The sequence below is a fragment of the Chiloscyllium plagiosum genome, chromosome 40 (assembly GCF_004010195.1).
Source record: "Chiloscyllium plagiosum isolate BGI_BamShark_2017 chromosome 40, ASM401019v2, whole genome shotgun sequence".
Lineage (NCBI taxonomy): Eukaryota > Metazoa > Chordata > Chondrichthyes > Orectolobiformes > Hemiscylliidae > Chiloscyllium > Chiloscyllium plagiosum.
This window is the reverse complement of record NC_057749.1, coordinates 17,048,755-17,063,222: the sequence shown is the minus strand read 5'-3', so window position 1 is coordinate 17,063,222 and position 14,468 is coordinate 17,048,755. Positions and strand designations below refer to the sequence as shown.

The 14,468-nt window shown below is 45.5% G+C and overlaps 1 protein-coding gene and 1 long non-coding RNA gene across 3 annotated transcripts in view; one reads left to right on the top strand and one right to left on the bottom strand.

Annotated features, from left to right (window-relative positions):
- The window catches only part of iqgap1 (IQ motif containing GTPase activating protein 1), a 111,327-nt gene that overhangs the window by 35,157 nt on the left and 61,702 nt on the right, over nt 1-14,468 (top strand). Inside the window, exons 3-6 of the mRNA XM_043680495.1 lie at nt 3,234-3,390; nt 3,685-3,762; nt 5,707-5,783; nt 8,394-8,461. Coding sequence (XP_043536430.1) covers nt 3,234-3,390; nt 3,685-3,762; nt 5,707-5,783; nt 8,394-8,461 — 380 coding nt within the window. The remainder of the gene's footprint in view (nt 1-3,233; nt 3,391-3,684; nt 3,763-5,706; nt 5,784-8,393; nt 8,462-14,468) is intronic.
- LOC122542583 overlaps nt 3,736-14,468 on the bottom strand; it is an 85,674-nt gene continuing 74,941 nt past the window's right edge. For both annotated transcript variants that reach the window (XR_006309822.1, XR_006309821.1), the window contains exons 3-4: nt 7,504-7,615; nt 3,736-3,814 (exon numbers count right to left, since the gene is read on the bottom strand). This is a non-coding gene — a long non-coding RNA (uncharacterized LOC122542583). The remainder of the gene's footprint in view (nt 3,815-7,503; nt 7,616-14,468) is intronic.

The following is a 14,468-nucleotide window of genomic DNA, read 5'->3' as shown; positions in this document are numbered from 1 at the left end:
CGCCTCGGAACACTTCAACCCCAGGGCATCAATGTGGACTTCACCAGTTTCCTCATTTCCCTTTCCCCCACTTCACCCTAGTTCCAAACTTGCAGCTCAGCACTATCCCCATGACTTGTCCGGACTTGTCCTACCTGCCTATCTCCTTTTCCACCTATCCACTCCACCCTCTCCTCCCTGACCTATCACCTTCATCCCCTCCCCCACTCACCTATTGTACTCTATGCTACTCTCTCCCAACCCCCACCCTCCTCCAGCTTATCTCTCCACGTTTCAGACTCTCTGCCTTTATTCCTGATGAAGGGCTTTTGCCCGAAACGTCGATTTCGCTGCTCCTTGGATGCTGCCTGAACTGCTGTGCTCTTCCAGCACCACTAATCCAGCGTCATCAATTGCTGTGCTTTAAGGAGCCAACATAACGCCACAAGGGCAGCTTGGGATGAGTAACTAAAATCTGGCTTGCCATATCCTTAGAATGAAATAGAATAGAACTCTCCTGTATTTTCACAACAAACCTACATGAGAGTTAGCCTTAGCCTGCTCAGGTGTTTATGAGCATATGACAGCAGTGCACCTAATGGGGTTAATTAACTTGTAATGTCGCAGTGCTGTGTCTGCTGGGAGTGTATGTTTGATCAGCAGAGGCAGACAACACACACACAACCCTGAATTTCCCCACACAAAGATTCACACATAGAATCATGGAGATATACAGCACAGAAAATAGACCATTCAGTTCAACTTGTCCATGCTGACCAGATATCCTAAATTAATGTCATCCCATTTGCCAGCATCTGGCCCATATTGCTCTAAGCCCTTCCTATTCATATAGGCATTCAGATGCCTTTTAAATGTTGTAATTGTACCAGCCTCCACTACTTCCTCTGGCAGCTCATTCCATATACATACCACCCTTTGCATGAAAATGTTGCCCCTTAGGTCTCTTTTATATCTTGCCCCTCCCACCCTAAACCTATGCCCTCTAGTTCTGGACTCCCCCACCCCAGGAAAAAGACCTTGCCTATTTATCCTATCCATGTCCCTCATCATTTTATAAACCTCTATAAGGCCACCCCTCAGCCTCCAATGGTCCAGGGAAAACAGCCCCAGCCTGTTCAGCCTCACCCTGTAGCTCAAACCCCCCCAACCCTGGCAACATCCTTGTAAATCTTTTCTGAACCCTTTCAGGTTTCACAACATCCTTCTGACAGGAAGGAGACCGGAATTGTATGCAGTATTCTAAAAGTAGCCTAACCAATGTCCTGTACAGCTGCAACATGACCTTCCAACTCCTGTATTCAATACTCTGACCAATAAAGGAAAGCATACCAAACACCTTCTTCACTATCCTATCTACCTACGACTCTACTTGCAAGGAGCTATGAACCTGCACTCCAAGGTCTCTTTGTTCAGCAACTCTCCTTAGGACCTTACCATGAAATGTATAAGTCCTGTTCCCTTCTCCTCCCTCATGTTTCCTTTCCCCTGCCTATCAGTCTTGGCTCTCTCTGGGATCCCATGTCAATAAACCAGGATCTCTCCAGACAGTTTTCATATGGCTTCTGTTTAAGCAAGTGTCTGGGAGAACTGATGAAGTGACTGAGTTGATATAAAGGGGAAAAGGGACGACCCTCTTGTGATGCAGTGGTAGTGTCCCTACACCTGAACCAGCAGGCCCAGATTCATGTCCCACAGCTCCAGACAGGTTGATTAGAAACATACATTCAATAAAAGAAAATGAAGGAAAAAAGGCAGGACTGGGTGGGTGGCAGGAACATCGGTGGCTCTGCATCGGCGCCACCTCTTACTCCCACGAGGAGGTTGAACAGTTCATCATTTTCACTAATACACATTCCACCCCAACCTCAAATTCACCTGGACTATCTCTGACACCTCCTTCCCCTTCCTAGATCTCTTCATCTCCATCCACGAGGACCGACTCAACACTGATATCTTTTTACAAACCCACCGACTCCCACACCTACCTGGATTACACCTCCTCCCACCCTACCTCCTGCAAAAATGCCACCCCTTATTCCCAATTCCTCCGCCTCCGCCGTCTCTGCTCCCAGGAGGACCATTTCCAACACAGAACACACCAGCTGGCCTCCTTCTTTTAAAAACCGCAATTTCCCCTCCCATGTGGTTGAAAATGCCCTCCAACGCATCTCATCCACGTCCCACACCTCCACCCTCGAAGCCCACCCCTCCAACCGCAACAAGGACAGAACCCTCCAGTCCTCACTTTCCACCCCACCAACCTTCGCATAAATCACATCATCCGCTGATATTTCTGCCACCTACAAATGGACCCCACCACCAGAGATATATTTCCCTCACCTCCCTATCCGCTTTCTGCAAAGACCATTCCCCACGACTACCTGGTCAGGTCCACGCACCCCCCCTAACAACCCACTGTCCCTTCCTTGCACCTTCCCCTGCCACCACAGGAATTTCAAAACCTGTGCCCACACCTCCCCCCTCACCTCCATCCAAGGCCCCAAAGGAGCCTTCCACATCCATCAGAGTTTCATCTGCACATCCACCAATGTCATTTATTGTATCCGTTGCTCCCGATGCGGTCTCCTCTACATCGGAGATAGAGGAAACTTTCTTGCAGAGCGCTTTATAGAACATCTCCGGGACACCCGCACCAATCAACCCCACCGCCCCGTGGCCAAACATTTCAACTCCCCCTCCCTCTCTGCCGAGGACATGCAGGTCCTGGGCCTCCTCCACCACCGCTCCCTCACCACCAGATGCCTGGAGGAAGAACGCCTCATCTTCCGCCTCAACTCCAGGCATCAATGTGGACTTCACCAGTTTCCTCATTTTCCCTCACCCCACCTTATCCCAGTTGTAAGTAGAGAATTGTCGCCCAAAGATGAAGATTGGAAACTAAGAATTTTTTTCAGACAAATGTTTATAAAATCATTGGAGTTAATTTAGAGAAGAATGACTGAGATCAAATGGAATTATCACATTTTGTGAAGTTGAGCCTTGTTTCAAAGGGAAGATGAAGTAACTATGTGGACACATCTTTACCAGAAAAAAGCAAAGTATGGTATGGACACGGTCTGTTTCTACATGAAGCAGAATATTCTCAAAGCCAGAGGATCAACAATCAGATACTCAAAAAAGGTTTAAGAATTCTATTTAAATTTATGGAGAAAATATTTAACCTTCACCCTAGATTCCTGAACTAATGGATGCTCTTTTCCTCTGTCTTTCAGATGGATGGAAGCATGTTTGGATGAGGAGCTCCCTCCAACAACAGAACTTGAGGAGGGGCTGAGAAACGGAGTGTATCTTGCTAAACTTGGCAATTTCTTTAGTCCAAAGGTAGTGTCGCTCAAAAAGATCTACGACTGTGAACAGACCAGATACAAGGTAATCTCAACCACACGTGCACCAAGGTGGGGAGGGAAAATCACAGCAGACAGATGCAGACAAAGGGTGCCATAGCCAAGACTCTGGGGCAATACTTCAATCGATCATAGCCCACCTGGGCTTTCTATGCTGACTTTTTCTCTCACTGTTATGGAATTTCCACTTGGGGGCAGTGAATCCAAAACTAAGGGCAATAAGTACAAGACAGTCGCTAACCAATTCAATTGGGAGTTTAGGGCAAGTGAAAAGATGAGATTTCCTTCATGTGTTTTCTGTTTTTCTATCGAAACACAGGCAACCGGGCTCCATTTCCGCCACACGGACAACACCATCCAGTGGTTTAACGCAATGTCGAACATTGGGCTGCCGAAGGTGAGGTTTTGTTTTGCTCACAGTCTGAGTGTTCTCTGGCACCATCTTGGTTCTGTACAAACAAAGCAGGCAACGATGATGGAAAGTTAATAAACTCTGTCATTGCTTGAGTTGAGAAACCAACAGTCACAGCAAGGATTGTGGGTAAAAGTACAGATATTCCAATCCTTCCCTTTACTAATGTTGGTTCCCATTATTTTTTGCATTTGTCCCAGATTTCTAATGTTGGCAGATGAGAGTTTTAAACCTCTTCCTGTTTGTTCTCCTTCTCTCGTTCGTTGCAGAAACATATTCATGGAAACTTCCTGCCCTGGCATTAGCTCCACGCCCTGAGCTGCTAGGATTCCTTCAGACCACAGTAACCTTGGCTTCAGCCCAGCATCACAACTCACCCTCAAGCTGGCTTTATTTTCAAGCTAGTTCATTGAAAGAATTCCAATACGTGCCATAGGATTTGAAATCCAGTGGAGGCTTCTCAGTTTAATTTAAAATGCATAAACAAATTAAAATTTTCCCCTCTTAATGTGCTGGTGATGAATGTTATTGCTATCCTATTTTTCACCCAGATAGAAGTCTGCTCGTTAGTAGGCTATTTGACTGTGAAGGCATCACACCCACATTTGATGCATCCCTTGTCCAACCTCCACATCCTCGCGTCCACTGTGTCTTTCCTGATCTCTGGAAATGACTGGATTAACATTACATTTGATGCTGTCGTGATTGTGTTAGCTGCTATTCTAGTTTTAATGTGTCTGAATCCTGTTATTTGTGCTTTGCTAATTTGCTCTTATGTCTGTAAGAAGCTTCAAAAAGTTGTTTTCTTTAAGTAACTAATTCAATTCATATACACCATAACTACCTGATAGTGAACTGTAATTCAGTGTCTGAAAACAGACAGTTCATAACCTCTGCACCGAGCCAACCTCTGGCTCCATTTTCTCTCTGTAGTAAGACTGCCAACTTTCACATTTCAAAAATTGCCCATCCCCAGTCCTACCACAACCTACCTGAGGACTGAGAGCTTAATCTATGCCTCTGTTACTTCCACATGCAACTATTTCCCTGTGCTCCCACCCGTTATCCCATCTTCTGCCCTTTGTAAACTTAACCTGATCCAAACTTCTCCTGTCCGCATCTGAACTTGCACCAAGCTTTGATGCATCACCCCTGGGCTTAGTGACCTACAATGGCTCCTGTTCTGGAAATATTCAGTTTTAAAGCTTGTGTTGATTCTTTCCAAATCCCAAATCCCTCACAGCTTTATCCCATCCTTGCTCTATATCCTTCTTCAGCCTTAAAATCCTTTGCCATGTTGACGTTTCTCTACGGTAGCTTGTGCATTCCCCACACACAAACCGGAGTCATTATGACTAACCATAAGGTTCTGATTCCCAGGCAGAAAATTTCAGAGCTACTTGTCAGACCCTGACATTTTAAGATGGTTTCAGCATTTGTGATATAATGTAGACAGGCACGTTAAAGGTGAGGGTTAGCATTTGAATATACTAATGGCTGTACCACAGCATTGCTGAAGGTGTGTTGACGAGCCCAAAATCTAATAACATCAACAGCGTGATCAGAACAATGGGGAGGGTGTTAGCAGAGATCAGAGTGAAGCAAGAAGTGAACACTGTGTGGAAGGTCGATCAACTGAATCCCAATAGCATTGCTTGTGCAACCTGAACGAGTCTCCAATGACAGCAATCCCTAAGTGAGGTAGTGAGAGTTTAATTGTACTTCGGGTGACAGATCGAGTTGGGATGACTAACTTTCCAACTTTTGGGTAAAGTCAGACCAAGGTTACAGCCGTCCTGATTGTTCTGTCTGTTTACATTCTGAACTATTTATACGCTTAAGAGTATCTGAGGAAATTTGTACTTTTGATCAGTGAAGCAGGCCTGACATTGTTTTTCATTGAATAATACCATGTTTCTTTTCCCGTAGATCTTTTACCCTGAAACTACCGACATTTATGACCGTAAGAACATGCCTCGATGTATCTACTGCATCCACGCTCTCAGGTATTGCCTCTTGATGTGAACTATCCACCCAGACCAGTTGTTAGCTTCGAGGTCCTGGGCTGACTATTCAACCAGGGGAGCATCAACCTGCACTACTTTGTTTCTAGTGCTAATGGGTGTTAGCAACCATCTGTAACCCAGCCATGCCTGGCCTGTTATGGTGTTACAGTTCTGCAGCTCAGACCTGCTTCCCAGAGCGGAATGGGCACCACTGTTCTCGTTGGGGGAGGGACGGGCAGCAGAAGGAGTCAGATATGAGAAGAGTGGCACAAGCAGTATCCAGACGGCCTTCAATTGAGGAAGCCCCGGACCAATTAGAAAGGTCAGGTGATGGAGGGTCACGCTCTCATCAGCTTCCTTAAATGGAGACCCTGAGCTGAAGGCACCCATTGAGATGATTTGAGTTGTAGCATAAAGAAGAGAGTTTCTGCTTGAAGCTAGTTGCTGTGGTAATAAGTCAGTATGTAAAGGAACAGTGTGTCCTCATCCAGCCATTTCCTGTACTGCGGCTGAGTATTTCCCAGTGCTGCAACTATTCCTGACCCAGGCCACATTGTTCAAATCAGGAAATACCAAGCTGATTAGCCAAATAGCTGATAACGCTCTCTCTCAAATGGGGTTACACCAAGGATAATCTGTGGCCTAGTGCAGTGCCAATCGAGAACTCTTGTCCCTTCCTATTGTTATAGGACTCCAATTCTCCCATTCACTCTGTCTCTCTTGCTACCCTGTGCTTCAAAAGGAAGGACACAATAACAACTTGCATTTATCTAGCTCCTTTGGCATGGTAAAATATCCCAAGGTGCCTCTCAAGACGGTCACAAATAGAAGGTGGCACTGAGCTGCAGGAAGAATATCAGATCAAATGGCCAAAAGCTGACTCAAGGAGCATATTTTCAGTTAATCCATTCATGGGACATGGGCATTGCTGGCTGGGCCTAGTTGCCCCTAAAGAAGGTGGGGTGAGCTTGAACCGCTGAGTTCCATGTGCTGTAGGTAGACCCACAATGCCCTGAGGGAGGGAATTCCAGGTTTTGACCCAGCAATAGGGAAGGAACAGCGATATATTTCTTCAGGAACAGACAGAGAGGAGGGGAGATTTCAGGCTGAAACATGGCCATCAATGAAAATCACGATGCTGCACGGGCTAGAAATAGATAGGTGTCTGAATCTCAGAGTGATGTAGGGGCTGGAGGGGTTTACAGAGATATGGAGAAGTGTAGGGGCTGGAGGAGGTTATAGAGATAAGGAGGGATGTAGGGGCTGGCGGGGGCTGCGGAGATAGGGAGAGGCATAGGGGTTGATGAAGCTTACAGAGATAGGGAGGGGTCTCTGAGTTGGAAGGGATTGCAGAGATGGGAGAGGTGTAGAGTCTAGTGGGGGTGACAGAGATAGGGAGGGATGAAGGAGATGGAAGGTGGAGGGGTTTTTAGAGATAGGGACTGCTGAAGCCGAAGAGGGATATGAAAACAGCAATGAGAAGTTTTAATATTCAGATTTAGGATAAGCAAGTGCCCATGTAATTGGTGCAAATGTGTATAATAAGGTAACAGTAATCTCAGTAGATTTGTAATCCAGAGACTAATGCTCTGGGACTGCTTTCAAATCCAACCATGGAGATGATGGAATTGAATTGAAATCCAATTAATGAATCTGAATTGATGTAAAATCCCATCTGGTTCCTTAATGTCCTTTCGGAAAGGGAATCTGTCATCCTTACCCAGTCTGGTCTCTGTGTGACTGCAGTTGTAGCCGTCTGGTTGTCTCTTAACTGACCCAGTAAGCCATTAGGTTCAAGGGTAATTAACGATGGGCAGTAAGATGGCTGTATCCTGTGAAATATTAGAACAAAGAGAAAAAGGACCAAATTAGAATAGAGCACAGACCTGAACTCAACTTCCCAGGAGAATGAGGTGCCACTCATCACACTCTGAAAGATCTGCCTCCAGTCTTTAGACCACATCGCCAAGTCATAGATTTGCTAATCAGTGGAATTATTTTCTCTCTACCTAATCTATCAATTCCTTTAACATTTTGATTATTTTCAACAAATAACTGTCTAAATTCTGGGAAGCATTTGTGGCAGCATGGTGGCTCAGTGGGTAGCACTGCAGCTTCACAGTGCCAGGGACCCGGGTTCAATTCCAGCCTCGGGTGACTGTCTGTGTGGAGTTTGCACATTCTCCCCGTGTTTGTGTGGATTTCCTCCGGGTGCTCCAGTTTACTCCCACAGTTCAAAGATGTTCAGGTCAGGTGAATTGGCCTTGCTAAATTGCCCATAGTGTTAGGTGCATTAGATAGAGGGAAATGTTGGGTGAGTTACTCTTCAGAGGGTCAGTGTGGAATTGTTGGGCCAAATGGCCTGTTTCCATGTTGTAGGGAATCTAATCTAAAAAAACTTTCCCTTATCATTTAATCACTGTATCTCCATCTGTCTGTCTGTCTCTCTCTCTCTCTCTCTCATGGACAGTGACTAGTGTGATACTGAGGCCTACAGTAGACCATTGAGGACAGGGTTGGTACAGGTTTGGTGGATGGAAGAGGGAGGTATTATTGTCACTGCACTGTGCTCAGATCTTCATTGATTTATCCTCTCCATTCCTTTGGCAGCTTGTACCTCTTTAAACTGGGATTGGCTCCACAGATTCAGGATCTTTATGGAAAAGTTGCTTTCACAGGTGAGGATGGTTCAATTTAATCGATTGAAAATTTTTGTCAAATAGTGACTCTTGTTTGCTACCACATTGTAATGCTCATGTAACTCTGAATTATGTCTCTGTGTATACACAGGGCTGATAAACAGGGTATATTATAGTAAGAGATGTTGATGGACACAGAGATGGTCTACACATTGTGAATTCAGAGTTCTGCAATGTATACACTATATGTGATGTGTTGGGTTTGTGGGTGACTGCACCTGTTCGTTATGGTGAGGTATTGGATTTTATTTTGGTTCCCAGAGGGGGGCAGTGCATGTGGGTGCTGCCATGTGTGCCAGCTAGCATTGATACCTGCTGAGAGTTACTGACAACACCAGAGATCTCTGAGGAGGGAGATCCAGGGCCCTGGGGGAAGGCAGCAGGATGGGGTTTATTGTTCTGGGGGTTGCTTGTCAGCTGGTCACAAACACGAGGATGGTTTGGTTAATTCTCCCAGAGTGACCTGCAGTCCATGACAGCTGGGTTCACAATGAGTGTATGGAAAGAGAGCCCAGCCCCACATCATTGGGGCACACTATCAGCCTGGTGTTACAAGAGAACATCAGAACCTGTCTACATGAGAGCCCTGGGGTGGAGGGGGTGTTGTTCATGTGCCAAGTGTAGGTCAGTGCAGTATTTGATGGATGATTATGTTTTTAAAGTTTTTGTTATGAACCATCCTTCAGAGAGTGAGTGGGGAGTGTGTACAGTACACCCAGATTACTGGGGATTGCTGTGACTCCACACTAGAGCACTCTTGGCCCTGACTGTTGTTGATTGAAACTCCACTCCAAAAACATGAGTATCCAGACTCCAAGTGCTAGACTGAGGGAGTGCAGCACGGTAGGAAGTGCCAATGTTCACACAAGACATGAAAATCAGAATTCCATCTGCTCCCACCGAAGAGCAGGGAAGTTCTTTACATCTTGACCAATGGATTATCTGGTCAGTTTGGGAGAGCAAGTTGATCATGTTTTCCACACACTTCCCCGACCTGCAGGAAAACCTGAGGCCAACGTGATCCCTCGCTATCAGGCAATGGGAACCCCTGTCTAAGGGGAAAGCAGGAGAGAACAGGGAGCTCCGAGAGCTCCAGGTGAACTGCTGCTGCCAGCACACACACAATGGGCCAAATGGCTGCCCCCGCTCTCTGTCTCTGTCTCTCTCTCTCTCCCCTTTCACTCTCTCTCGCACACTCTCCCTCTCTCTCCCACATGCTTTTTATAGTTCCAAGTCAAAAACCTTTATTATCCAACAGCCCATCGACACGCAACAATTTACCAACTTCCACAGACCCTTCTCGACTTTGTTTTCAGAACCGTTTCTCAAGTCTGTCCTTAGATGTCACTCTCCCCCATTTTAAATGAATCTAATCTTTTTTTGTGGAGTTCTCAACTCTGTAAAGGTCCTTGACCTTTTCCCTCTCTCTCTCTCTCTCTCTCCCCCCTTGTCTCTGTCTGGTCTCTCTCTCTCTCTCTCTCTCTGCTGAAACTGCAGTGGTTCCAGACAGCTGGGGAGCAATGTAGAAGGGAGCTGACCTCATCATCTGGGCAGTAGGATTGAGTTGCGAGGCTTCTGTCCTGACCCCGCCTGTTGGCTGCCACAATTGCTGACAGCTTCTGTACCGAGAAGAGGAAATTCAGCTCGGGTTTTCATTCCCAATTACAGTGAGTGTTCCTTTGGAAAGTACAGACAGTCCATATTTGGGGTTGGGAGGAGGGTGGCATCTGACTGAGTCCTAGAGGTCTCCCTGTCCTCCGTACACACTGTCCAGACCCACAGGAGACTATTTAGGAGAGTAACCCAAAGGCAGAACAGCACGTGTAAAGGAGCAGAATATTATTCACAGAGAGGAAGCTATAGCTGAGGGACTGGGGACTCCTCATGTGTGAATCATAAAATGCTCATGCTCAAGTACAGCCGGCAATAGGGAAGCCAAATGAAAAGTTAGCCTTTACTACAAGGGAGTAGAATATAAAAGCAAGTAGTGTTTCCCTAAAACGATACAAGGCACTAGTCATGCCACAGCTGAAATACTGGGAACACCTTTGGGCCCCTTATTTCGGCAAAGATGCATTGGCATTAGACAGACCAGGGAAGGTTCACAAGGTTGATCCTGGGTGTTGAGGGAGTTTCTTATAAAAAGAGGTTGAGTAAATTTAGCCTGTACTCATTGGAGTTTTGAAGAATAAGAGATGACCTTATTGAAGCATTGAGCATTCTTAAGGGACTTGACAGTCAGTGTGGAAAGTTTGTTTCCCTTTTCTGGGAGAGTCCACGACTAGAGGACATCATCTCAGAGTGAGGAGATTGAAGACAGAGATGAGGAATTTCTTCTCTCAGAAGGTAATGAATTTCAGGAATTTTGACCACAGCTGTTGAGGCTGTGTTGTTAACTATATTCAAGGTTGAGGTTTTTAATCAGGAAGGGAATTAAGACTTGTGGGGAAAAGGCAGGAAAAGTCTAGTTGGGGATTATCAGATCAGCCATAATCTCATTGAATTGTGTAGCAGACTTGATGGGCTGAATGGTCTGTTTTTGTTCCTACATCTTATGCAATATAACTCAGCAAGTGTCAGTGCCTTCACATGAGGAGGTAGGAAATAGATCATCTGATTTTCTGAGCAACAGCAGTCTGCTGGGGCAGTTAACAGAACTGCTATCTTAACAGTTGTTTCCAGTGCACAGACTTTAATCAAGTCTGGCTAATCATTTGGCAGCAAAGGTGCAAAACGCAGATAGCAGTTACCAAACACCAAGTCCAAGAGTGCTCTCAAATCTTGTACCAGAGCCAATCAATTCTATTGTCAAAGCTGTGTACAGAATTGTTTCGACAAAGCCAAACACAACAAATAACATTGCAGGGACTTGGGGCTTCCTGGAAACTAATTTTATGTAAATCTATTAAATTGTAAATGAACAAGCCTGTTTGTTTGTCAAGCATGACCCTTCTGCCAACTGCGCAATGTCCCGATCTTTGCTCCTGCTCTTTAAAGGAGGTCCTGTTATTCAGGGAGCTGGGAATATTCCAAACAGCCAAGTCCAGGGAAGAGGAAAATAAGAGATTTTAGGGAATGAGTGATTTTCCAATCATAAATTTCTCTGGGAGAAGGAAAGCCCTTTAGAGGACAAAACCATGAGCGCATTTTCTTTTCGGCCCACTCTCGTCACTCTTGTATCTGCTCCAATGACAAGGCAGTATTTCCGTGAATCCCCAGAAACTCCACTCAGGGTCATAGAGGTGTACAGCACGGAAAACAGACCTTTCAGTCCAAAATGTCCATGCTGACCACACATCCTAATCTAATCTAGTCCCACCTGCCAGCACTTGGCCCATATCCCTCCAAAACTTTCCTATTCATATACCCACTCAGATGCCTTTTAAATGTTGCAATTGTACCAGCCTCCACCACTTCCTCTGGCAGTTCATTCCATACACGTACCACACTCTGCGTGAAAATGTTGCCCCTTAGGTCCCTTTTATATCTTTCCCCTCCCACCCTAAACCTATGCCCTCTAGTTCTGGACTCCCCCACCCCAGAGAAAAAAACCTTGTCTATTTATCTTATCCTTGTCCCTCCTGATTTCATAAACCTCTGAGGTTAGTCCTCAGCCTTCGACGCTCCAGGGAAAACAGCCCCAGCCTATTCAACCTCTCCCTATAGCTCAAATCCTCCAACACTAGCAACATCGTTGTAAATCTTTTCTGAACCCTTTCAAGTTTCACAACATCCTTCAACATCCTTCCAATAGGAAGGAGACCAGAATCGCATGCAGTATTCCAAAAGTGGCCTAACCAATGTCCTGTACAGCCACAACATGACCTCCCAACTCCTGTACTCAGTACTCTGACCAATAAAGGAAAGCATATCAGATGCCTTCTTCACTATCCTATCTATTTGTGACTCTGCTTTCAAGGAGCTATGAACCTGCACTCCAATTTGTATAAATGACGAAACGTGGAGGACCCAGCACCGATCCTTGTGGCACTCCACTGGTCACAGGCCTCCAGTCTGAAAAACAACCCTCCACCACCACCCTCTGTCTTCTACCTTTAAACCAGTTCTGTATCCAAATGGCTAGTTCTCCCTGTATTCCATGAGATCTAACCTTGCTAATCAGTCTCCCATGGGGAACCTTGTCGAACACCTTCCTGAAGTCCATACAGATCACGTCTACCTCGCTGCTCTCATCAATCCTTTTTGTTACTTCTTCAAAAAACTCAATCAAGTTTGTGAGACATGATTTCCCACGCACAAAGCCATGTTGACTGTCCCTAATCAGTCCTTGCCTTTCCGAATACATGTACATCCTGTCCCTAAGCATTCCCTCCAACAACTTGCCCACCACCGAGGTCAGGCTCACCGGTCTATAGTTCCCTGGTTTGTCCTTACCACCCTTCTTAAATAATGGTACCTCGTTAGCCAACCTCCAGTCTTCCGGCACCTCACCTGTGACTATCGATGATACAAATATCTCAGCAAGGGACCCAGCAATCACTTCCCTAGCTTCCCACAGAGTTCTCAGGTACACCTGATCAGGTCCTGGGGATTTATCCACTTTTATGCATTTCAAGACATCCAGCACCTCCTCCTCTGTAATATGGACATTTGTCAAGTGTCACCATCTATTTCCCTACATTCTATACCTTCCATGTTCTTCTCCACAGTAAACACTGATACAAAATACTCGTTTAGTATCTCCCCCATCTCCTGTGGCTCCACACAAAGGCCGCCTTGCTGATCTTTGAGAGGCCCTATTCTCTCCCTAGTTACCCTTTTGTCCTTAATATATTTGTAAAAACCGTTTGGATTCTCCTTAACTGTATTTTCCAAAGCTATCTCACTTCCCCTTTTTGCCCTCCTGATTCCCTCCTTAGGTATGCTCCTACTCACTTTATACTCTGCCAAGGATTCAGTCGATCTATCCTGTCTATACCTGACATATGCTTCCTTCTTTTTCTAAACCAAACCCTCAATTTCTGTCGTCATCCAGCATCCCCTACACCTACCAGCCTTTCCTTTCACCCTAACAGGAATATATTGTCTCTGGACTCTTATTATCCCATTTTTGAAGGCTTCCCATTTTCCGCCATCCCTTTACCTGCAAACATCTGGACCAATCAGCTTTCAAAAGTTCTTACCTAATAACATCAAAATTAGCCTTCCTCCAATTTAGAACTTCAACTGTTATATCTGGTCTATCCTTTTCCATCACTATTTTAATACTAATAGAATTATGGTCACTGGCGCCAAAGCTCTCAATTTCCCTCTGACTATTAGGGAGTCTATAATACAATCCCAACAAGGAACTTATTTCTCAGTTCCAATCAAATAACTTCTCTGGATGTATTCCTGGGAATATCCTCCCTCAGCATAGCTGTATTGCTATCCCTTATCAAAAACGCTACTCCCCCTCCTCTCTTGCCTCCCTTTCTGTCCTTCCTGTAGCATTTGTATCCTGGGACATTAAGTTGCCAGTCCTGCCCATCCCTGAGCCATGTCTCTGTAATTGCTATGATATCCCAGTCCCATGTTCCTAACCATGCCCTGAGTTCATCTGCCTTCCCTGTTAGGCCTCTTACATTAAAATAAATGCAGTTAATTTATCAGTCCTACCTGTTCTCTGCTTTGTTCCTGACTGTTTGACTCGCTTTTTTTGTGAACAATACCAGTCTCAGATTGATCTCTTTTCTCAGTATCTCCCTGGGACCCACCGCACCCCACTCCATCCCCCAGTATTTTAAATCCTCCCAAGCAGCTCTAGTCAATCTCCCTGCCAGTACTTTAATCCCCTTCCAATTCAAGTGCAATCCATCTTTCTTGTACAGGTCACTTCTACCTCAGAAGAGATTCCAATGATCCAAAAATGTGAATCCTTCTCCCATACACCAGCTCCTCAGCTACGCTTCCATCTGCTCTGTCCTCCTATTCCTACCCTCACTCGCCAATAGCACCAGGAGTAATCTCGATATTACTACTCTCG